The sequence below is a fragment of the Tenrec ecaudatus genome, chromosome 5 (assembly GCF_050624435.1).
Source record: "Tenrec ecaudatus isolate mTenEca1 chromosome 5, mTenEca1.hap1, whole genome shotgun sequence".
Taxonomy (NCBI): Eukaryota; Metazoa; Chordata; class Mammalia; order Afrosoricida; family Tenrecidae; genus Tenrec; species Tenrec ecaudatus.
The window spans coordinates 29,353,680-29,377,018 of NC_134534.1; the positions used below are offsets into that span (position 1 = coordinate 29,353,680).

At 40.3% G+C, this 23,339-nt stretch overlaps 1 protein-coding gene across 1 annotated transcript in view; it reads left to right on the forward strand.

The window, feature by feature from the left end:
• Nucleotides 1-23,339, forward strand: part of NUDCD1 (NudC domain containing 1) — a 67,879-nt gene that overhangs the window by 14,766 nt on the left and 29,774 nt on the right. The window contains exons 3-5 of the mRNA XM_075549356.1: nucleotides 4,635-4,820; nucleotides 8,503-8,683; nucleotides 19,201-19,383. Coding sequence (XP_075405471.1) covers nucleotides 4,635-4,820; nucleotides 8,503-8,683; nucleotides 19,201-19,383 — 550 coding nt within the window. The remainder of the gene's footprint in view (nucleotides 1-4,634; nucleotides 4,821-8,502; nucleotides 8,684-19,200; nucleotides 19,384-23,339) is intronic.

Genomic DNA, 23,339 nt, shown 5'->3' on the forward strand with positions numbered 1-23,339 from the left:
ACATATATTTTTAAATTCTCTTGTTAAAGTAGTAATAATATTTCAGCGTCATAGAATTTGTTGACAATTAAATGAGATGGTAAAAAGTCAAAGTACTTTATTTAATATAGTACTTGCACACTGTCGTCGTTAAGCAACTGTTCTATCCCTCAATGAATTTTTACTTCTCTTCAAATTAGCTTTGCAATGTTTCTTTAGGATGGAATTCAAAACTTTGAACGTATTTACATTAGCTTTGTTCGTGAGGAAGGAGAAAATGATTGAGTGAGACCTGGGTATTGAAAATGCTAGTAATAGGAGGCAATATTATGAACTTGGAAACTTGTCATTGGAGTTTATTTAGAAGCAATCTGATGTTCTAATTTAGGACTTACAGAAGTACATCTAAGGCGGTTTCCAAAAGTTCTGGGCAACATTTCACTTTTCCACATACTTTTTGAACTTGTATTTTATTGCCTACAGTCAGTCCGGTTAAAATTTACCCTTTGAGAATTAGATTTCAAAAATCAGGAACTTTTAGATTGGGTTCTCTTAAATATTATTTAACTGAAGTAAGATACTGTATCTTTTCTCCTGTATTCTCATGTAATTGTAGCTTCGTATACATACAATTTTATGTCATACTCTATTGGATATTATGTCCATTTATCTCATAGTCAGACTTCTAACAGTCTGTCATGTAGAACCTTGTGTTTAAAATAAAAACACTCATGGTCCATGAGTGGCACATGAGGTTTAAAACTATCCGTAAAGTTGAGTGTGGAATGAAGAGCAGCGACTGAACAAGTGTCCGTTTGAATTGCTCCTCATACTGGTAGACTGGATGAGGAGTCCAAGGTGCTCTGATGGGATGATGGTAGCACGTTGGGCTGCTAACTGCAGGGTCAGCAGTTTGAAACTACCAGCTGCTTCTGGGAGAAAGATGAGGCTTCCTACTCAGGTAAAGAGTTCATCTTGGAAACGCACAGGGGTGATTCTGGTGTGCCCTGAAGGGCTGTTATGAGTCAGATTGACTCAATGGTAGTAATGTATTTTTCTCCCAGAGGTGCGTATGGGTGGTAGTGGTTAATGGGAGAATTGTCACCTTCCATAGGGGAGAGCCCTGGGTTCAACTCCCAACCAAAGCACCTCAGACACAGCCGTCACCTGTCTGTTGGTGGAAGTTCACATGTTGCTATGATATTGAACAGGCTTCAGTAGAGATTCCAGACTAAGACAAACTTGGAAAAAGGGCCTGATGATATACTCTGGAAAAGCAGCCAATAAAAACCCGGTGCAGCCAGTGATCCAATCCACAACTGACTGTCTGATGGATTAGGACTAGGCAGTGTTCTGGCTGCACTTTTTCCAAGACACACCTGGCAGTCCACCGTACTTACAACGTTCTCTTCAGCACCATAAGTGAAGTGTATCTGGTCTTCTCGGGTCATCTGTATTCACCGTCCAGCTTTCACATGCAGGCGAAAGTACCATGGCTTGAATCCAGCACACCTTACAGTCTTCAAAGTGGCTTCTTTGCTCCTGGTACTTTCAAGAGGTCTCTTACAGCAGATTTACTTATTTTAATTCATAGTTTCTTGTTTTAGTGAATTTGAATATTTTGGCTAGTTTTTGTTGTTGTTTTAACCATGGGTTTCCTGTTCATATTCCTTTTTTTATCTCCACCTATTTCTTGTTGATTTTTAAGGGTTCTTTATTTGTTATGGATATTGTTGTCACATGTCATCAAGTAAGTGCCTACCCTACCCATCGTGCCTTATGTAGAACAGAAGAAACGCTGCCCTGTCCTGTTCCATCCCCACTGTAGTTGTTATGTTTGAACCCAGTTTGGCAATCCATCTTTTTGAGAGTCTTACTCTTTTCCACGGCCCCTTACCAAGCTTGATATCCTTTCCAGGGACTGGTCTTTCTTGATAACATGCCTGAAGTGCGTGAGATAAAGCCTCACCATTCTTGCTTTAAAGGAGCATTTTGGTCTGGCTGTAGTGTGTTATAGTCCCCTAGTGGCATTGTGGATTTCACATTTGGCTGCTAATCTCAGGCCAGCACTTCTAATCCACCAGCCACTCAACAGGAAAAGATGAGCCCGTCTCTGCTCTCTTTGGTCTCAGAATTCATGGGGGCAGTTCTGACCAGTGTCACAGGGTCACCATGAGTTGGAATTGACTCCATTGCAGTGAGTTGTTGTTTTGTTTTTTTAAGTGGGGAGGTTCCTATATATCTTTTAATTTCATATAGGAACATCTTTTCTACCATGAAATTATAAAACAGTTAATTTTTAATAAAAGTTATTATATATTTATCTTAAAACATTTAGATGATTAATATTCTTCTTATGGAATATTTTTTGTGTTCTGTAAGTGACGGAAAAGGTGCATTATTTTCTTTCTCAGAACATAGTTCATCTAATATTATTTATTGACTAGTTCATTTTTCCTCATTAACTGAAAATTTTAGATCTTATTCCTAATGTTTACATAGACATCAGTTCAGTAAATCTTTCTTTAACTGATTTCTACTTAATTGGGTAACTGTATTAACTGGAAACCAAGTAACTGGATTCCCTCTGCAAAACATGCTGACCAGAGATCACCATGGGCGTAATGGTCATTGCCAGTAAGCTACTCACGAGGCTGCTGGTATGTATTTTGCATGACTCCAAGGTTTGATCCATTAAACAAAAACCTTATGCTAGCTGTGCCTATTATATTTTCATTATGAACGTAGTGTCATTGCAAATTCTAAAAATATGAGTATAAAAAGAAGGAAATGTGCTGTTTAAATAAGGAAAATGAAAACAGTGTTTTAAAAACATTAATGGGTCATAAAAAATGTATGGCTGGAAATAGTGTATATCATTTAAATTTCTCTAATGCCACAAACATCTATGTCTAAACAGCTCCAGGAGTAGCCCTGGCTACTCAGTGGGTAAGCATTTTCGCTGACAGAGCTGGCAGTTTGACCCCATCGACTGCTCCTCAGGAGCTCAGTCCTGGTGCTCTGCTCGCATGGACATCCCAACCCAGGGAACCTGCGGGACAGGTCTGCTCTGTGCTGTAGGGACAGCACCCAGCACCAACAGGCAGTGCAGGAGTGGGGCTAGAATGCACAGGCCAAGGATTATGAGCTTCCAGTAGGATATTCTGAAACAAACTGCAAAGTAATGTCTTCATTAGAAACAACAACAACAAACGTGGAGCTTATTATACTTCAGTGTATGAAAAGAAATTTACTGAATGTTATGTATTTTATATATTTTCTCCTCTAAAGCATTTTAAATGAAGGAACTTGCTGTATAAATAAGCTATGTAGACAAGACAAAGATTTCTTATCAAAAACACCAGGTGGCAGAAGTCTGCATAGCATGAGAAGGAAAACTACAGTGTTCGATGCATTAGCTATTTCTGTGGTGAAAATTCCCCCAAACCAGTGGTTCTCAACCCTTTAATACAATTCCTCATGTTGTGGTGACCCCTCAACCATAAAATTATTTTAGAAATATTAAAATATATCATTATTTTCATTACTATACTGTAATGTTACTGTAATGAATCGGGCGACCCCTGTGAAAGGGTTGTTTGAACCCCAAAGGGATCATGACCCACAGGTTGAGAACCACTGCTCTAAACCTTAGTGATTTGAGCCAACTAACATGATCTCACTTGGTTTCTATGGGCCAGAAATCTGGGAGTGGCTTAGCTGGGTGGTTCTTAGTCCAGGCCGCTCTTAAGGCTGTATCCAAAGTCAGGCAGGACTATAGCTGTCTGAGTTTTTTACTTGGGCTGAAGGATACACTTTCAAAATGATTCATTCTCAGCCTGGCAGTTATTGTCAAGAGACCTCAGTTTTCCCCTCTGTGGGTCTCTCCACAAATCACTTTTGTCATATATGGTATGTATATAAGAAAGAGTTTTATATAAAGAGTAATTATTGTGCATAAGACAACATCCAAGCCCAGTGCAGATCAATTCCATACGTCCGATATTAGCCCATATGTCTGATACCAATCTATAAAATTCTCTTCAGATTCATGAAAGACATGAACTGACGCCAGATTTAGGAAGATTACAGGCCTGTGGGTGGAAAGTCTTGTGGATCCAGTGGCAGCGTAAGCATCTTAGCGCTGACAGGGTCCCCACGTGGCTTCTCCAGCTCTGAGTCTCTGGCTGCGATCAGTCTGTCTCCATGTGGCTTGTCAACAAGAATTGTCTCGCAGGGACTGAGCCTGTGTCCTGCCTCCAGTGAACTCTCTTCCCTTAGTGCCTCCAAATGAGGTCATCAAGCTGGGATCTGATTAACAGGCTAAACTCCACCCCTTCACTCTTAATCCTTTCAATTTGACAACAGATTATTTAACTACCACACATGGTAGTGAACCTCCTTCAGAGCATGTGATCTAAGAAAGAAAGCAAGATGGAAGATGTAGTATTTTTTAATGATCTTGTCTTAAATGTCACAGTTGTTTCTGCCTAGTTTTGTTAGAAGTGAATCAGAACTGAAAGGAAAGGGGGATAAATAAGCTCTATCTCTTGAAAATAGGATTAAAGAATTTGTGGACAACCAATAATTTCAAACCAGAACACTGAACATAATTGTTTTGAGTGTATGAGTGAAAATGTTTGGCTTCCTTTCAGGACACTGCTTTAGGAAAGCCACGGGAGGTGTTCCGACTCCCTTCAGATTTGAATGTGTATGACAATCGCCTTTGTGCATCTCTTCATTTCACATCTTCTACCTGGGTTACCTTATCCGATGGAACTGGAAGACTCTATCTCGTTTCAACGGGTGAACGAGGAAATAATGCTTCTGAAAAGTGGGAGGTGAGTGTTGGTGACTTTTTTTTAGATGACTTATGCAAAATTTAGAATATTTATAAATTATCCTCACTTATTCTTAAATTGTTGTACCCAGTTTCCAAGTCAATCAGGACCACACCGAACTGGTCGAATGAGTCAGCTTGCTCAATGTCTCTCGTCCCAGTGCTACTAAAACTCCGGTTTATAAAGCCACTAACCACCAGTGTGGGGGGTGACTTTTCATGTCCAATCACAACTGCACATGCTGACTAGGGAATAAACAGCCAGGGAACTTGCCACCGGCATTCGTACTCGTTATGGGCGTGGACAGCAGCAGCCTGGGGAAATTTTGAATCTGGTGGCTTTGGGCAGGAAAACTAATGCAAACTAGCAAGCTTAAGCAATGGAAAAATACAGAATCGAGAGTCAGCAGGTTAGCAACTGAGCCTTAGCATCCTTCAAAATACTCTTCAAGGGTAGATTAAATATGAACTCTGTTTTTCTTAATATGTGAGGTTTTGAAACTTTTTGTTGTTAAATTTTTAATTTGCTTTACAAGACTAATATTTTAACTATGGGACCATTCTTAGTTTGATCTATAGTCATTGTAGTTATTAAGACTTCCAGTCATTTACTAAATATTTGAAATATGTAAATATGCCAAATACTGCACTAAGCTCTGACATTGACTTCCTTCAAGGATTGACCAAAGGAGGATATTGGTATGCTTTTTCTTTACTGATTTTGTTGGTCAAAGAGTAAGTTTGTCAATGTATTCTCTACTTAGAAGTACATATGTTCTAAGTTAAATCTGGCTGTACTCCAATCTTTTGTTTTCTTGAATTTTTTTAAGTGAATAGATTTTAATCTGGAAGGCATTAGAGTATAGCAGTAATAAATAAGAAATTAATTTCTTTAGAGTCACCATCTTTGAAGGCGGAAAAAGAATAATGCTGATATGTTAGTCAAATAATTTATTTCTTCAAGCTCCTTTGGATTATAATAAGCCTATTGTCTTACACTGTTGCAGTCTAGTCTCAGAAGGTAGCTTTTCATTCTGGGTACATAATGAATAGCAAGCTTAATATATTTATTTTCATAAACTATTTTTATCAGATATCCACAAAAGCAGGCATAACTTGTTTGAGGAAAAAAACCAGTAAAGTCTTAAGACCAAATAGTTTTCCTATCTTACTAAAACTAACCTACTCTATTGATTAAGGTACATTCAAAAATCTAAATGATTAAAAAAGAAAGAAAACAGCCCATAATAAACAACCAAAACAATAATAATCTGCATACAGAAGCTATTCGTATTCTTAGTTTCAAATAAATATTATCTGGCCATGATATTTTCTCCTCTGGTCTTCAGTAATAATTGTATTATTTGTTTATTCTTAATGAGGCAATATGATATAATCCAACTACCTGGAAAGAGGTTTTGTTAATGAATTCCAGGAGAGAGATGACTAAGAGTTTATCTATTATCAATCTGGTTTCTGTTGACTTTAACGAGAGTGTAGGAATGACAAATCAAGAAAATGGCACGTGGGTCAAATATGACCACCTCTGTTTACACAAAGGAGTCTTAACACCACCCAAAGATCAATTCCATGGGCAGGAGTCAGATACACTCTCCTCCTCTTTACCCTATTGTGACATCAACCATCCCTTCCAGTACACACTACTTCTCTCCTGCATTCAACAATGCATTGCAGTGGCCACATAGAGCTCTCAATTCTCACAATTGTGGAGGTTATTAGGAAGCTAGCAGGTTGTAAAATGTTAAGAGTACAGTTCTTTTGTCTGCAACACATCTTCTTATCCATACAAGTAAGTTGGGCTGGGAGGGTCCCCAACACTTGAACAGGTCCTCAGGAGTGACGTTGCTAAATTGCTATTGTGGAAAATAAGATAGCAGGGCATAGGGGCTCCTCGTCCCGTGTCAGAACTGAGAGTGAATGTTTTGTCCAGTGGGTATATACAATGGGGCTTACAGATCTTTCATAAGGCATGCATGTCATATAGCTACCATGGTATTACATAGAAATTGGATAATATCATAAGCAGATAACATAATAACCCAGCAATGAGGTGAGTCCCCGTCTTGACCTAGTGCTACTTGACCTCAACCCCCCCATGAAGCCAGCCCCGGGGTTTGCTACATTTTAAGGTGGTTTGGCTATAGGACCTGATTGCTCTTATCTACAGAAAACCTCCAGGCACAGGGAATATAGCGAGACACAAGTATGAGACATCTTATATGTTACCTCCTTTATAGGGGGTTTTTGGAGGGTTCGTGTTCAGTCATGAGACTGTATATTGAGATTTATTCTTATCTCGTAACTGTGAGGGTCTTCCCCTACCAGAGTCAGCTTTCCAGACCTGTAATTATGAGCAGAGAGGATTTAGCTGCATCACCTCCTCATCCAGTTCCTACATTGACCGCACTAGCTGATGTGCCTCTGGTCTTTGGCCTCTCACTCACACAGTCGCAGAGCCACTGCACCAGCAGGAGGCCCTCATCCTCCTACCCACCCCACCGACAGAAGCAAAACCCTTTCCCACACCCAGACCCACTGCCACTGAGTTCATTCTGACTTCTACTGACCGTGTAGGACAGAATACAGCTGCTTCCTAGGTTTTCCACGTCTGTACATTAGATAGCAGTTGCCTCATCTCTTTCCTGTGGACAAGTTGGTACATTCAAAGCATCAATTGCTTTCTTAGCTTAATGCTTAAATGCTTAACTCACTGTGCTACCAAGGCACCTAAAATACACTCAACCAACCAAAACCCCATTTTTGTCAGTCACTTCAGTTATGCCTACTTGAGATTTTAAAAATAATACTTGTTTTTTCTGCTAATGGAAATCTTTTTGGCACAAGCATTCAAACACATAGGGTAATTGATGACTTTAAGGCAAATTTTTTTATTACAACCTTTCAGGAAGGAGAAGGTTTAAGGGGATTAATTAAAATATGTTTTATAAAAGGAATAACTTTTAGTGAGGTATTTTTTAAACTATTCATTTTTCAAGTTATTTAATTGAAAATCTAATTTAGAAATAGGGATTTTTCTCAAAAAGTTCTTCTATTTCATATTCATGTTAATGAGAATATAGAGATTATGTGTTCTTAATATAATAAAGAATCTGATACGGTCTTACAGATATCTTTATGCTGCTCACAGTATGTATCATATCTTTGCAAGATAAGTGAGTAGCTTTGTGAAAAAGTTTTCCAGTGATTTGATTTGCAATTCCTGTGACTTCTGGCTCACTCTTGAAACAAATAGAATAACAAACCACCACCAACAGAGAAAAAGGCACTGAGCTTCCAGAAAGAATGGGTCCAGAGCAGAAATGAATCCTGAGTCAGGAGAAGAACTGGGTGAAGGTTGGCCGGCCTGCCTGCCTCCCAGGGCTTCATTTTTCTGACTGTTAATACTTTTTAAATGCTCTGGTGTTTTCCTTGTTTTCCAAACAGGAATAATGATCATGTTTCTCTTATGCCAAGAGGTAGTTTAAAAAGCTTTCATTGAGAGACATTATTCAATCTTGCCACCTTTATCTAAAGACCTCCTTTTTAACCCCTAATTTTTAATTTTTTGTATATCCGATTTGAATGTATTCTGTCTGTGTGGGTTGTTCCCATGTAATATGCCCACTGGTGTGTTTATATATTTGGGTGTTTTTTTTTCGTAGATTATGTTTAATGAAGAACTTGGAAATCCTTTTACCATAATTCACAGTATTTCATTGCTAAAAGATGGAGAACATTCAGTTGCTACTCTGCTTCTTCGAATAGAAAAGGAGGAGCTGGATAAGAAAGGAAGCGGCTTCTATGTTTCTTTGGATTGGGTGACTCTCAGTAAGAAAAGCGAAGGTAAATATAATGGCACCGACTCCCTGTGCTGTGCTTGCTCTCCTCTGATAGGTTTAAGAAAGGAAGCGGCTTCTATGTTTCTTTGGAATGGGTGACTCTCAGTAAGAAAAGCGAAGGTAAATATAATGGCACCGACTCCCTGTGCTGTGCTTGCTCTCCTCTGATAGGTTTAAGAAAGGAAGCGGCTTCTATGTTTCTTTGGAATGGGTGACTCTCAGTAAGAAAAGCGAAGGTAAATATAATGGCACCGACTCCCTGTGCTGTGCTTGCTCTCCTCTGATAGGTTTAAGAAAGGAAGCGGCTTCTATGTTTCTTTGGAATGGGTGACTCTCAGTAAGAAAAGCGAAGGTAAATATAATGGCACCGACTCCCTGTGCTGTGCTTGCTCTCCTCTGATAGGTTTAAGAAAGGAAGCGGCTTCTATGTTTCTTTGGAATGGGTGACTCTCAGTAAGAAAAGCGAAGGTAAATATAATGGCACCGACTCCCTGTGCTGTGCTTGCTCTCCTCTGATAGGTTTTGAGGTGCAAGGCTGCTTTTGTAGACTCTGCTTGTACTTTCTGGGGCATTATGTTATTATAATTCTAGGACTTTCCACTTGGTGGGCTGAGCCTCTCTCATTAAGCTCTTAGATATACGTAGTAGGACAGTATAGTTGTGTGTTTTCAGGGTGGCCCTGGTGGTGCATCTGGGTAAGCATTGGACTGCCAACCACAGGGCAGCAGTTCAAACCCCACCCCCCCCCCAACTGCAGTCAAGATTTTACCCTCAGAAAGCCTTGCAGGGTTGCAATGAGTTGGAATCAACTCTAAGGCAGTGGAGCTTTTAGTGGGTGCTTCCAAAGTCAACAATGCATTTTGTATAAAAAGAAATGTTACTGTATAATTTTTGAAGAATTTAAAATATATACATGTGTCTGAATACTTCTACATACCACCAACCACTAACAAGCCGCTGCTATCAAGTCGACTCTGGACCATAGTGACCCCAAAGAACAAAGCAGAACTGTCCCTTTATAGGAGCCGACAGCTGTGCCCCATCATCTTTCTCCTCCAGAGTGACTGATGGGTCAAACCACTGACCTTGTCAATGTTCCTTCCAATCAGGAAGCTTTTAGATAAGGATGATTGAGTATAGATATGTTTACATGCATGCTTACATACACATAAGTATATTTAAATTGCATTGTAATTTATCCATTTCAGTATTGTGTGTGTGTGTGTACATATGAGGGGGTACCCCCCCAAAAAAGTGGTATTATTTTTTCAAAGTTATGTATTTAAATTTTTTTGCAAAACAACCGTATCACCTTCAAAGTACTCTCCATTACACTTAATACATTTGTTATATCTGCGATTCCATTTTTGGAAACATTTCTCAAACAATCTGGATGGCTGCCAGCACCTTCCTGGGTTTTTCTTCACCTCTTCTAAGTTGTCAAGTCACTGTCCTTTCATGCCCTCCCTTATTCAATGAAACTCAAAGAAGTAAGGTATGTGGGGCAAAGGAGGCATGCTGATTTTTGCCAAAAACTGGCGCACTGAGATGGCTGCATGTGCAGGTGCAGTGTCGTGGCAAAACCAATCCCCCATCTGCCACAAATCAGGCCTTTTTTGGTCACAGTGTTACACAATCTTTTCAGAACCTCTGAATCAGTGCTTCTCAACCGTCCTAATGCCATGACCTTTTCATACAGTTCCTCATGTTGTGGTGACCCCCAAGCCAGAAAATTATTTTTTGTTGCTACTTCATAACTGTGATTTTGCTACTGTTATGAATCATAAAGTACATATCTGATATGCAGGATGTATTTTCATTGTTACAAATTGAGCATAATTAAAACAGTGATTAGTCACAAGACAATATGTAATTATATATTGTGAAATATTTATGTGTTTTCCGATGGTCTGATATGACCCCTGTGAAAGGGTCAGTTAACCCGCAAAGAGGTCGCGACCCACAGGTTGAGAACTGCTGCTCTGAATCAAAAGCTTGATTAACTGACTTTGTGGAATGAACTCGAAATACACTCTTCTCTTCCTATAAAAAGAGGCACATCATCTTGGTCTTTGACTTCACTTGACCACCTTTCTTGGGCGAGGTGATGATGGAGTCTTTCACTGGCCTGATTGATGTGTGCTTTCAGGGCCATTAGAACAGCACCGTGTCTCACCACCAGTAATGACCTTGGGAAAAAAGTCTGGGTCGCTTCGGAGCTTTTCTTTCAAAGCACAGCATGTTTCCATTAGACACTCTTTTTCCTGTTCAGAACCCACGGGACAAATTTTGCATCCACACTTCATTCCCAAATCTTCTGTTAAAATTCGCTGAACCAAGCTCTAAGATAGTCCAGATAACTTCCCCATCTCTTCAGTGGTCCATCGTCAGTCTTTGAGCACAAGTGCATGGATGTTGTCAACATTTTCATCCTTTGGGTAAGCTGATGGATGTGCAGAATGAGGTTTGTCAGTAATCACTGTAAACTTGGGTTTTTCCCAAAGCGCTGCCCTTATAAGCTGTGTTCAACATCACAACAGTTTCTGCGACATTTTTCCCAAGCAAGAAACAAAATTTCATAGTCACACCCTATTCTCTTAAATTGGCCATCACAAAAAACAAGGTTTGAGCGAAATACGAAAAAATTCATGTGACCAGAGAGAAGCTTCCCATTTGACACCGCTGGGTGCACTAATTCAGAGTGAGCTGCTGGATTTTCACTTAGTGAGAAGAATGCATACTATGAGAGCTTTTTTCCCCTTTCGGGGGGGTACCCCCTCATATATGTATGTATGTGTGTGTGTATAATATATATGACATTTAAGTGTGAGAGAGATTAAACATCTGCACGCTGTCCTGGTTGGTGGCATAGTGGATTAAAGAGTAGCTGGGTGGCTAATACTGTTTTTTAGTTGTCATCAAGTTGGTTCCAACTCATAGTTTTACAGAGTTCTAAATCATCCTTATATACAGAATGAAGCACTACCCAGTCCTACAACATCCTCATGATTGTGTATGTGTGTGTGTGTGTGTGTGTGTGTGTGTGTGTGTGTGAGAGAGAGAGAGAGAGAGAGAGAGAGAGAGAGAGAGTGAGAGAGAGAGAGACAGACAGACAGACAGACAGACAGACAGACAGACACCAACCGACCTTGCAGTTAGTAACCCAATACTTAGGCTACTGTGTTATCAGGGCTTTCACTCCAAACACACACATACACAAACTTAATTAAATGGATAAGATACAGTGTTCAGTTTACATGTAAATTTCATATAGGTACTTGGTGGAAATGAATGCTTTTATTTCATTAAATCACAACTGTGATTTAAAAAAAATTGGATTGAACTCTGTTGTTTATTTCTACCTCAAGGAAAATTGTTACTTTTTGTCCCTTGACTTGCTTACTGATGTAGAAAAGTCCTGAAAAGCCTGTTTAAAGCTTTCTGTCTAGCCTCAAACTTGGCATTTTTCACCTCTATTTGTGTTTTTAATGCCTTTTCTCTCTGAACTGGGGAGCTGTCTGTTCTTAGTCTGGAAGCTCTGCTGAAACCTGTTCACTTTGGGTGACCCTGCTGACATTTGAAATGCCAGTGACAGAGCTTCCAGAATCACAGCAACACACAAAGCCTCCACAGATTGACAAGCTGGCAGTTACTTGTTATTGTTGTTGGGTGCCATCCAGTCGGCTCCGACCCGTAGCGACCCTATGCAGAGCAGAACCCAGCACTGCACACTCCTGTGCTGTCTTCACTCTTGTTCCTGTGCCCCAGTTCATTGTTGTTGAGGCCCCTCTCTTTGTCACTGCCCCTCCACTTTACCAAACATGATGTCCTTCAGGGACTGGTTGCTCCTGGCATTATATCCAAAGATAGGAAGTCTTGCCATCCTTGCCTCTAAGGAGTACTCTGACCTGACTTCTTCCAAGAGATCAGTTTGTTCTTTTAGCAGTTCATGGTACATTCAATATTCTTTTCCATCTCTAATTCAAATGCCTCCTTTCTAATTTGATCTTCCTTGGAGAAGAGCATGTTTCAGTGGCGAATACCATGATTTGGGTCAGGCTCACCACAGTCCACAAAGGAGCATCCTTGTTCCTCAGTCCTCTAAAGAGGTCTTGTGTAGCACATGTACCTACTGCAAGACGTCTTTTGATCTCTTGACTGCTCTTGCCATGAACATTGAATATGGGTCCAAGCAAGAAAAATCCTTGACAATTTCAACCTTTTCTCCATTTAGCATGATGTTACCTATTGGTCCAGTTGTGAGGACTTAGGTCTTCATTTACATTGAATTGTAATCCATTCGGAAGGCTACATTCTTTCATCTTCACCAGTAAGTGCTTCAATGCCTCCTCTTACTTTGAGCAAGCAACGTTATGTCATCTGCACAGGGCAGGTTGTGAATGGCCTTTCTCCAATACTTACTCCCATTCTCCTTCATAAAATCCAGCTTTTCTTATGATTTTCTCGGCACACAGATTGATGTGGTGGGGGGATATGAACCTGGCACACACCTTTCCTGGTTGTAAACCATGCAGTCTTCCCTGACTCTTTGCACCCCTGCCTTGGGGTGTGGTCTTGCCCTGGCAGTGCTTTCCTTATTGACCCACCATATGTATTTCTTCCATAGTTGAGACCTAAGGGAGCTTTTCTCCATGATGGCGATTCTCTTTCTCAGCAACTTTTTATTAATGTACTCACTTAACTTGACCCTCTTAGATGATTTTCTCTCCAAAGGAGTATTTTCCTTATTATAGCCGTGAATATACAATCTGTTAAAGGCTCTTAGACATTTCTATTCCTTTTGTTTTAAAACAACTCTCCCTCCTTATCTTCTGTTTTTATATGATAGCATTCTTTTATAGTAAGCTGAACAAGTATCTCCAATTTGTTTTTGTTTTTTTAAGTATTTGTTCCTATTTTCAAAGTGTTGTAGTTTTCTCTTTGGGAAGGAACTTAAACCTTAAACCAAAAACAGACTGCTGTTGAGTTGATTCTAACTCATAAACCCATTGCCATTAAGTCGGTTCTGACTTACAGTGACAGGGATTTTGAGGCTGTAAATGACCGAGGAAGCCGAAAGTGTCATCGTCTTTGACCCTCAGAGCAGCTGATGGGTTGGAACTGCTGACGTTGAAGTTAGCAGTCCAGTATGTAGCCCACGGGGCCACCAGGGCTCCTTTAGGGTTGGGATTTTTTTTTTTTTTTCTGTTAAGAGCCAGATGGTAAATCCTCCAGGCTTTGTGCACTCTACAAAGGACTTTCAGAGAGTCTATGGGGAAAACTCTGTGACCTTTTGATTCAGTTTTCTATGAACTTTTTGGAGCCCTTTGTATGATACCTTCACACCTACTCAGCTGTAGTGGCATGGCGCCAACACCACCGTTGATGGTGCAGAAATGTATGTGGGTCATTGTGCGGGCAGAGTGCTGCTGCTATGGCGTGGGAATTTGAATTTCAAGTCATTTTTCTGTAATTAAGTATTTGATTTACACTTGTCCCGTTCATTTTAAAACATAGGCAGAGGTTGCAATAGGGACCCCGGGCCGTAGTTTACTAGACATTAGATATAAAGAGCCCTTGGGTGGGACATGGAAAGGCTTGATTGCTAGATGAAAGGTTGGCAGAGGCGCTTTGGAATTCTGGCCTAGTTATTTGCTTCTGAAAGTTAATTATAGCCTTGAAAGCCATACCTACACGAGGCCCTGTTTACTTAAAATTGGGAAGCTTCCGGTAAAAGAAGCTTTCATTATTTTAGTAAGGGATGCTCTGTAAGGTCTTACAGGAGAAGTCTCTGCATGTTCCTCCTTTTCCCTCTGGGAACACAGCCAGACTGGTCTAGCTTGTTACCGCCACCTGCTTCGTCTTCATATCCTCAACGGATTCCCCCTAGGTTGTAATTGTAGAAACAAATTCTCTCACTGGTTAACTTTATTTTTCATTTCTCCTTTGATTGTTTAGTTTTTCCCTTTCATGCCCCCCCAATAATTACTAATTAGTTACTCTTTCCATTTTTACCCCAAATTAACCTAATAGAGCATTGTTTTTGCAAATTGTTCATTGTAACACTTGATAAACTTGTGATAAAACAAGTTTGAAATCTGGCATACAGTATTTCTATTAGAAATCATGTATATTGGTGTTTCTAAGATAATATAACAAACACCAATCTGCATAATATTGGTGTACCAAGTTGCATAACATACATATATATAGTATGCACCAAATTGCCTATTAGATAAAACCCAGCATTTCCTGAATTTATTTTACTCTAGAACCCATTTTTTGAGACCTATCTGTTACTTTTTGTTCCACACATGTTGGGAATCGCCATCCTAGAAAATAAATAGTGTTTGATTTGGGAGCTCTTTAAAGGTAGCAGGACTGTGTACCCTGAATGTAAAATCTCATTCTTTTGGAAATAAAGTATAGGAGTTTTTCGTTTCAGCACAAAATTCCAAACTTATTCTTATATACTTATGTAATCAATGAATGTAGGTAAAAAGAATGCTGGAGATGAACAGACTGTCATTAATAGGTGTATTATGTAGAATTCATGACATTGAATTATAAATTTTTTATTATTTAATATGAAGCTTATACGTTAGCTCACTTTAATGAAACAACAGAGTGCAAACACAAGTACAGAGAGACTCGGGTGAAATGATTAAATATTTTTTAAAGGAAAAAGTGACCTAGGAGATTCAATTCATTTAATGTACTTAAAGCTTTCAGGATCCAAATTAACTGTTTATAGCTTTAAAATTTCCCCAAACAAGACACCACTGCATTTGAGTGGATTCCTACTAATACTTGGCCTTACAGTTAGGAGCTCAATGCAGAATCCCTTTATGCCACCATGGTTTAGGTGCTGTGATTAAGGTTTGATCACAGAGGCCTATAGATTTCCGAGTGTAACTAAAAACCATACAAACATATTTCATTTTAAGAAAACTCCCAGTCAGTGTCTGAGGCACGCAGAAAAGTGGTCCATAATACACTTTCCCCAGATGGTCAGCTTGTGGCTCCTGCCAGCGTATTGGATGACACAGTCTTTTTTAAAAAAATAATCTCATTGGGCACTCTTAAAGCTCTTATAACAGTCCATATATCAGTTATATCAAGCACACCTGCACACATGCTGCTATCATCATTTTCCAAACATTTTCTTTGTGCTTGAGCCCTTGGTATCAGCTCCTCTTTTCCCCTTCCTCCCTCTACCCTTCTACCCTCATGAACCCTTGATAAATTATATATTATTATTGTTATTTTCATATATTATACCATCCACTTTCTCCCTTCATCCACATTTCTGTTATTCGTCCCTCTGGGGGTGGGGTGTTATATGTTGATCAATGTACCCCTTTTCTCCCCCTTAATCCCCCACCTTTTTACCCTCCTGGTACCGCTACTTCCATTACTATTCCTGAGGGGTTTATCTGTCCTGGATTCCGTGTGTGCAAGAGCTCTTATCTGTGCCAATGTAATTAATCCAGTCTAGCCGGATTTGTAAAGTAAAACTGGGGTCGTTATAGTGGAGGGGATGGGGGAGTGGGGAGGAAGCATTCAAGAACTAAAGGAATGTTGTGTGTTTTGTCAGTGCTATACCACACTCTGGCAGACTTGTCCCTTCCTTGTGACCCTTCTGTGAGGGGTGTCCTGTTATCTACAGGCGGACTTTGTGTCTCCACTCTGACTCTCTCATCATTGGCAAAGATATGATTGTTGTTTTGGGTCTTCTGAAGCATGTGATCCCATCGACACCTCATGATCACACAGGCTAGTGTGCTTGTTCCCTGTGGACTTTGTTGCTTCCCTGCTAGATAGCTGCTTGTTTAACTTCAAGCCTTTAAGACTCAAGACACTATACTTTTAATAACCAGGCACCATCCTTTCTTCACCACGTTTGCTTAAGCACCCATCGGGAAGATGAGTATCACAGAATGCCAGGTTATTAGAACAAAGTGTTCTTGTGTTGAGGGAGGACTTGAATAGAGGCCCAATGTCTGTCTGCCACTTTAATACTTAACATAAAAATATATGTACATATACCTATATCCCTATCATATATTTACATATATACATGCCTATATTTATACCTTTAAATGGCTTTTGCCTCCTAGTTATTTCTTCTGTTTCTTTTTACTTTCCTCTTGCCCCACTATCATGTTTGACCTTCATTCAGCTCTCAGTAATTCTGCTCGGTTACATTGCACTTGATAAAATCCCACGAGGCATTCTTGACCCTCCTCACCATTGATTTCAGATTCCTTGTTGTTTCCTTGTCCCTGAGTTTGTTGGCTCCCCACTCCTTTTCATCTGCGTTCTCTCCCATGTCTCCCCAGAACCATCAGCCCCGATGTTTCCTCCTTGGGATTATAAACAATCTTGTTTACCTTATATAGACATGGAGGGGGGGCTATAAGTAGTTGCAGGTCCGTCTGCCGATCCTCATGAATGTTTTCTGAATTGGTCCTGATGAGGGCCAAGCCCTGCCCTCCGAGTCAGAAGTCTGTTTCGGGGACTCGTCGTGGGCTTCGTTGCTTTGCTCTCCTTAGCACTCTGTTGCGCTCCCTTCATGTTTCTCCCGGTGTGTGGGGTCAGTCAGACTGGGCACAGACCCAGCACTGTGCTCCAGTGCTGTCCCCCATATACTGTGGGTCAGTGAGGGGACGTCGTGTCTTGTGGTGGGCCCGGCTCTACAGTCTTCTCTGCATTGACAGTTGCGAGCAGGAATGTGCTCCTTGAGGCTTGGTGGGTTAGGAAGAGAGTCTCCCTCGCTCCCCCTCTTAGTTTGGTCTGGGCAGACCCGCCATGCTCCTGGGGCTATATCTTCAGTGCTGCCCTCTGTCGTACATTCTTCTAGGGAGGGGGTCAGTATAGCTCGTATTGGGGCCAGCGCTGCAGGCCTCTCTGTTGGGTCACTGCTCCATGCCAGTATGTTGTCCTCAAGGCTTGGTGCACCTGGATGAGGCCTGGTCCTTCTCTCCCGTCCTGTGGAGACATAAACAATACCCTCCCTGTGGGTGGGCTTAGGGCCCTGCTCCCCACTATCCTCATCTCTTTTCCCCCCTCTTTAGTTGGATGCATCCGTGGGTTGGGTCTGACCCCGTCAGGTCAGTGTCTGGCCCTCCCCGGGGAAGTTAGTCATTAAGGAGCTGTGCCCCAGTGCTCTTTGTGCTTCTTGGGCTTGCCTCAGGGGCGCATATTGTGCTTGTCTTTTTGTGCTTGGCTTACTGCATTTGGCGTAATTTCCTCCAGCTCTTCTCATGAGATGATGTGCTTTATGTGTTCATCACTGCTTTTTAGGGATGCTTAGTACTCCAGTGTGTGTGTGTGTGTGTGTGTGTGTGTGTGTGTGTGGTACATACTCGTGTATAAGCCGAGTTTTCAGCACATTTTTAATGCAGTTTTTGTGGTAAAATCAGGTCCCTTGGCTGATATTCCGGTCAGCTTTTACTCACGTATATACGGTGTGTCCACACACACACACACCAGAGTTGTTTTTTAGTCCATTTGTTGGTTGTTTCCAACTCTGCGATTGTGAACTGCTCTGCGATGAGCATCGGCGCATAATGTCTGGTTGTCGGCTGTTGCTTACTTCTGGCATATGCCCAGGAGGGGCATTGCTGGGTCATATGGTAGCTCGATTTCCATTTGTTTTAGGTGTCACCAGATCAACAGCCATCGTGGCTGCACATACCTGGGGGACCACCAGCAGTGGATGAGAGTTCCTGTCTCGCCAGTCCCCCTCGAACACTTGTTGCTTCTGATTTTTGAATTGGGCTGTCTTTGCAGATGCTAGGCGGTACCTCACAGCTATTTTATTTTGTATTTCCCTTAAGGCTAATGATTGGAAAAATTTTCCCATATGTTTATTGGCCATTCAGATTTCCGCCCTTGTGAAACTTCTGCTCAGGTCTTTTGCCTACCACCTTAACGGGCTATTGTTTTTTTTCTTATTGTAGGCTAGCAGAGTATTGTAGATTTTAGTAATAAGACCGTTGTCTGATGTATCATTGCTAAAGATGTTTTCCCAGTCTGTGGGCTCTCTGCGAATTCTTTTGATGTACACAGGTGTTTTATCTTCAGTATATCCCACTTGTCAATTTGTGCTTCCTCTGTGTTTGTGTTCTTCCCTATTTCTGATAGCCTATGTATTCCCTGTGCCAAAGATCTTAGATTTGTCCCATTTCCCTCGTTGATGCCCCTAATACATTGGGATTTACCTCGAAATCTGTGATCCACCTTGAATCTGTTCTTGTGCATGGCGTGAGGTGAGCGTTCTGCTCCATATTTCTGCAGGTAGGTTGTGTGACACAATCTTAAGGTCAGTAGATTTCGTTAAACCCAGTTTTTAAAATTAAGGATTTCTTTTCAGAAAATTAGGTTGTAAACTCTTTATTCTTATGAAAAGACTGAATAATCTACATTTTAAGAGTAAGTTTAAAATGTTTCATTTTAGTTAAAGTTAATGTGCAAATATTTCAGAATCAAATTTTACATTGCTCTCTTTACCTACAGATAATACGAAGTATGAGATAAGTAAACGGGACGTTCTCCGTGGAACGTCGGTGCCACATTATGCTGCTTTTGAGCCTGATGGCAGTGGTCTAATGGTGGTTTCCTACAAGTCGTTCCGTTTCGTTGACATTGGTCAAGGTGGCGAAGAAGCCGAGGGTGAAAACAAGCTGGAGCAAGTCAAAGGTAAGTTCACATTTAATCTGTGCGGACTTTGTGTGTACTTATGTGAACACGTTTATGTCTCGTTTTATCTTCCTGGAAAGGCTGCGGTTTCTAGCAGGACAAGATAGATGCTTATTTTATTTTTAAATTGCTCTTTAGATTTCCCAGAAGAGCATTTGTAAACTATACCAGGTAAATGATGTGGACTAATTGAATAATTTTGTAATTACCAGACATGCTTTATAAAATCTGCACATTAACTTTGCCTAGTTACATGTTGAATAAATATTTAATGAGTAAATAGTTTCTATGTACTGTAGGTATTTATTAGATAAGCCAACATGTTATTGTATTAATGTGGAGCTATGATTTTTTAATCTTTTAAAGTAAGGTAATTAATATTTATTTTTGGTATATACTACGGAGCTTGTTTTGCCCTTCCTACTGACCTGAAGAAAGTTAGAATCACCTATTTTTGACAATGTTGAATGAATGATTGAATGAATGCATAGAGGTCATGCTTTAACATGAAAGAACAAATATATTTTGTAAACTCTATAATCTTTTGGAACTATTCAGGAAAATATTTTTCTATTAGCATTACTGCTTATATATCTTATGTTTATAGACAATTAAAAGTATCACAAATACTTACCTGGTGTTTTTATAATGTTTTAACAATCCTATTACTCTTGATTTGCCTTTTTTGTTTACTTATTTAAGTAATGTTTAGTTTCTCTATTTTTATAGATTAAGATAATTTATTTGAAGAATATTTGCAAATATCAATGTAGTGACATGTGAGAAGTCATCTCCCTTTCCTCTGGGTATATAAAGGAGTTACACTTGATGTTCTTATATCTACTCTCTTGATACCTGTTCACATATATGTGATGTCTTTGGTTAGATTACCCCCGAAAGCTCTTTCTGAGCGATACCAGGGTTCTCTCTTCATTAGAATGCTAACCTCTCCTCTGACGCGACAGAGCTGTTGTTGTCAGGTCCTGTTGAGGCAGTTCTGACTCATAGTGACCCTGTGTGCAACAGAATGAAACTATATTTCAAATTTTTAGCCTGAAATGTATACTTACAGCACTCAGAGCCAGGTGAGAGAAACGCTGGGTCACTCTAGGCAGGGTGGTTTTGCAACGCCATGAGCTTATCTTTAAACATCCATCTAGATTTTCCGAGGAGCTCCTCCCCAAACTGGACTTGCTGGATAGAATAGAGCTAGTGTAGTGTGCATCTTTCCCACCAGGCGAGCGTCAAGCAGCTTGCTCTGAGTTAGTGCGCTCAGAGGTGTCACAGTGAATATTTTCGTAAAAGCAAGTTTCGCGCAAACCTCATTTTTTGTGATGGCTGATTTAAGAGAATAGACTATGGCTGTGAAATTTTGTTTCCTGATTGGGGAAAATGCTGCAGAAAGTGTTGTGATGTTGAACACAGCTTATAAGGACAGCGTTGTGGGAAAAAACACGTGTATGAGGAGTTTTCAAAAAAGGTGACATGTCAGTTGATGATAAACCTCATTCTGGACGTCAGTGAACTTCCCAACTGGACAAAAATGTCCACTCCCAGGTCAGACTGTTTTCTATCAGGTCAGACTGTTAATCAAGCTTTTTATTTAAAGATCCTCAAAAGATATCTTAACAGTTTGCAACAACAAAAAAAGCCTGATTGTGACAGACAGGACTGGTTTTGCCACCACGACAATGCACCTGCTCATTCAAGTGCGCTAGTTTTTGGCAAAAAACAGCATACCTCTCTTGCCCCTCGCAACTGACTCACCTGACCTCACTTTGTGAGACTTATTTTTGTTTTGGGAAATAAAGAGAGACAAAAAAGGTAAGTGATTTGATGATGTGGAAGAGGTGAAGAAAACACGAGGGAGGTACTGTCAGCCATCCAAAGAGATGAGTTTGAAAATATTTGCAAGAATGAAATAGCAGTGGCAAATGTATTAAATGCAATGAAGAGTACAAGGTTGTTTTGTAAAACAATTTGAATATATAGCTTAAGAAAAAACACTTTAGTTTTTTTTGGGAGGTACCCCTTTGTAAATTTATTTCTAAAATATAATCATGTTTGTTAAAGTAATTTTTAAAGTCATTTTATTGGGGCTCTTACAGTTCATAACATTCCATACATGAATTGCATTGAGCATATTTGTGCATACGTTGCTGTCATCATTTCCAAAACATTTCTACGTGACCCTTTGGTATAAGTTCCTCTTTTCCCCCTCTCCCTTCCCCAGGCTCCCGCCCTCATGAATCCTTGGTCAATTATATGTTGTTATTATTTCATATCTTACACTGTCCACTGTCACCCTTCACCTACATTTCTGTTATTCATCCCCTTCGGTGGGGAGGGAGGAGCTACATATCCAATCTTGTGATGGGTTCCCCTTTCTTACCCTTTCCCCTCCCTGACCATGTCTCTACCCTCATGATATCTCTACTCCCACTACTGTCCGTGAGGGGTTTATCTTCCCTGAATTCTATGTGTCAAGAGCTCTTATCTGTACCAATGTGTGTACTCCAGTCTAGCCAGATTTGTAAGGTAGAACTGGGTCATGGTAGTGGGGTGGGGGGGCTAGTACTCAGGAACTGGAAGAATAATGTGTTACCATTATTTGTTGGTGCTATACTACACCTTGGTTGAATCATCCTTTCGTTATAACCCTTCTGTGTGGGGATATCCAACCAAAGTAAATTACTTTTTACTTCAAGTAGAAGTAAATCATTCAGGAAGTAGAAGTGATCATTCAGGAAGATACTGTTAGATTCAGGGAAGGAAGGTGAGCTTACCTTGGACTCCGGAATAATCACGACCAGTTGAGATGCAAAAGCGGCAAAAGTAGTTTATTTGCTAGCTCGAGCTAGGGCTTCCTCCCCGCAGCGTCCAAAGGGAATCGGCCCCGAGCTCTTTGTTCCCGGGCTTTTATAGGGCCAGAGACCAGGGGGAAGTCCAGGGTTGCTGTTCTTTAAACTTATTGGAGAAAACTTCTGGCACCAGCATTGTCCAGCAGTGATTGGTGAGTAGGTTCGCATGTGCTTTCCTGATTGGTTGGTCACTGGTGGGCTGTCACTCGAACTCTATTGGCATCATCAGGCGATGTGTCCCATTGATTAGGTCGGATAAGGCAATGTCAGGTGATGTGTCCCGTTGGTTAGGTTGGATCAGGCGATGTCACATTGGTTAGGTGGATCAGGTGATATGTTGCATCAGTGACCCAAAACCAAAACCTAGGCCTACTTCAAACCTCTGGCTTTCACACAGCCTGTTTTAACTTCTACTCTGCTGATTCCAACAGTTGCAGATCCGGGCCCCACAATACATTATAGTACTTTGTATTGAGCATATGAAAAATCCCTAACATTTTTCTATAATGGATCATGAAACTCATTTTTAAGAATAACAAAGCCACATTTGCTGAGTTTATAATTCACTGCCATCGAGTTAATTCTGACTCATGACTGAGTTTATAATATACCCTAAGTCATAAGATTTATAGGAAATTATTTAAATGCATTTACTTATATAAATGTCAGCAATTCTTTCTTTTGTTATGTTATAGATCATAAATGATGATCTATAAAATGAGATTTAGAGCTGAAATGTGCTTGCCAAAATTTTTAAATGGTTGAGCCAGGATTCGGGCCCAGGACTAAGCAACTCAGCAGCTTCAGTTGTTAACCATTGTTTTGTAGTCCGTCCTGATTAGGACTCAGACAAATCAAAGGTAGCTTATAAATGCTGTTTAGCAAATATTTATTCACTTTGTATTTATACTTTACTTCCTTAGTGTCGTAGTTATAGTGTAGTGAATCAAAAGACATTCTTTAGTAGCTTGTTTTCTTTTCTTAGTCCAAGGAGATAAAGACAGAAATGAAGGGAGATTATTTTAGAGAGGTATTAGAGTGAATATGCTGACAGCCCATGAACTTCCTATGATTCTGCTCACATGCAACAAAGTT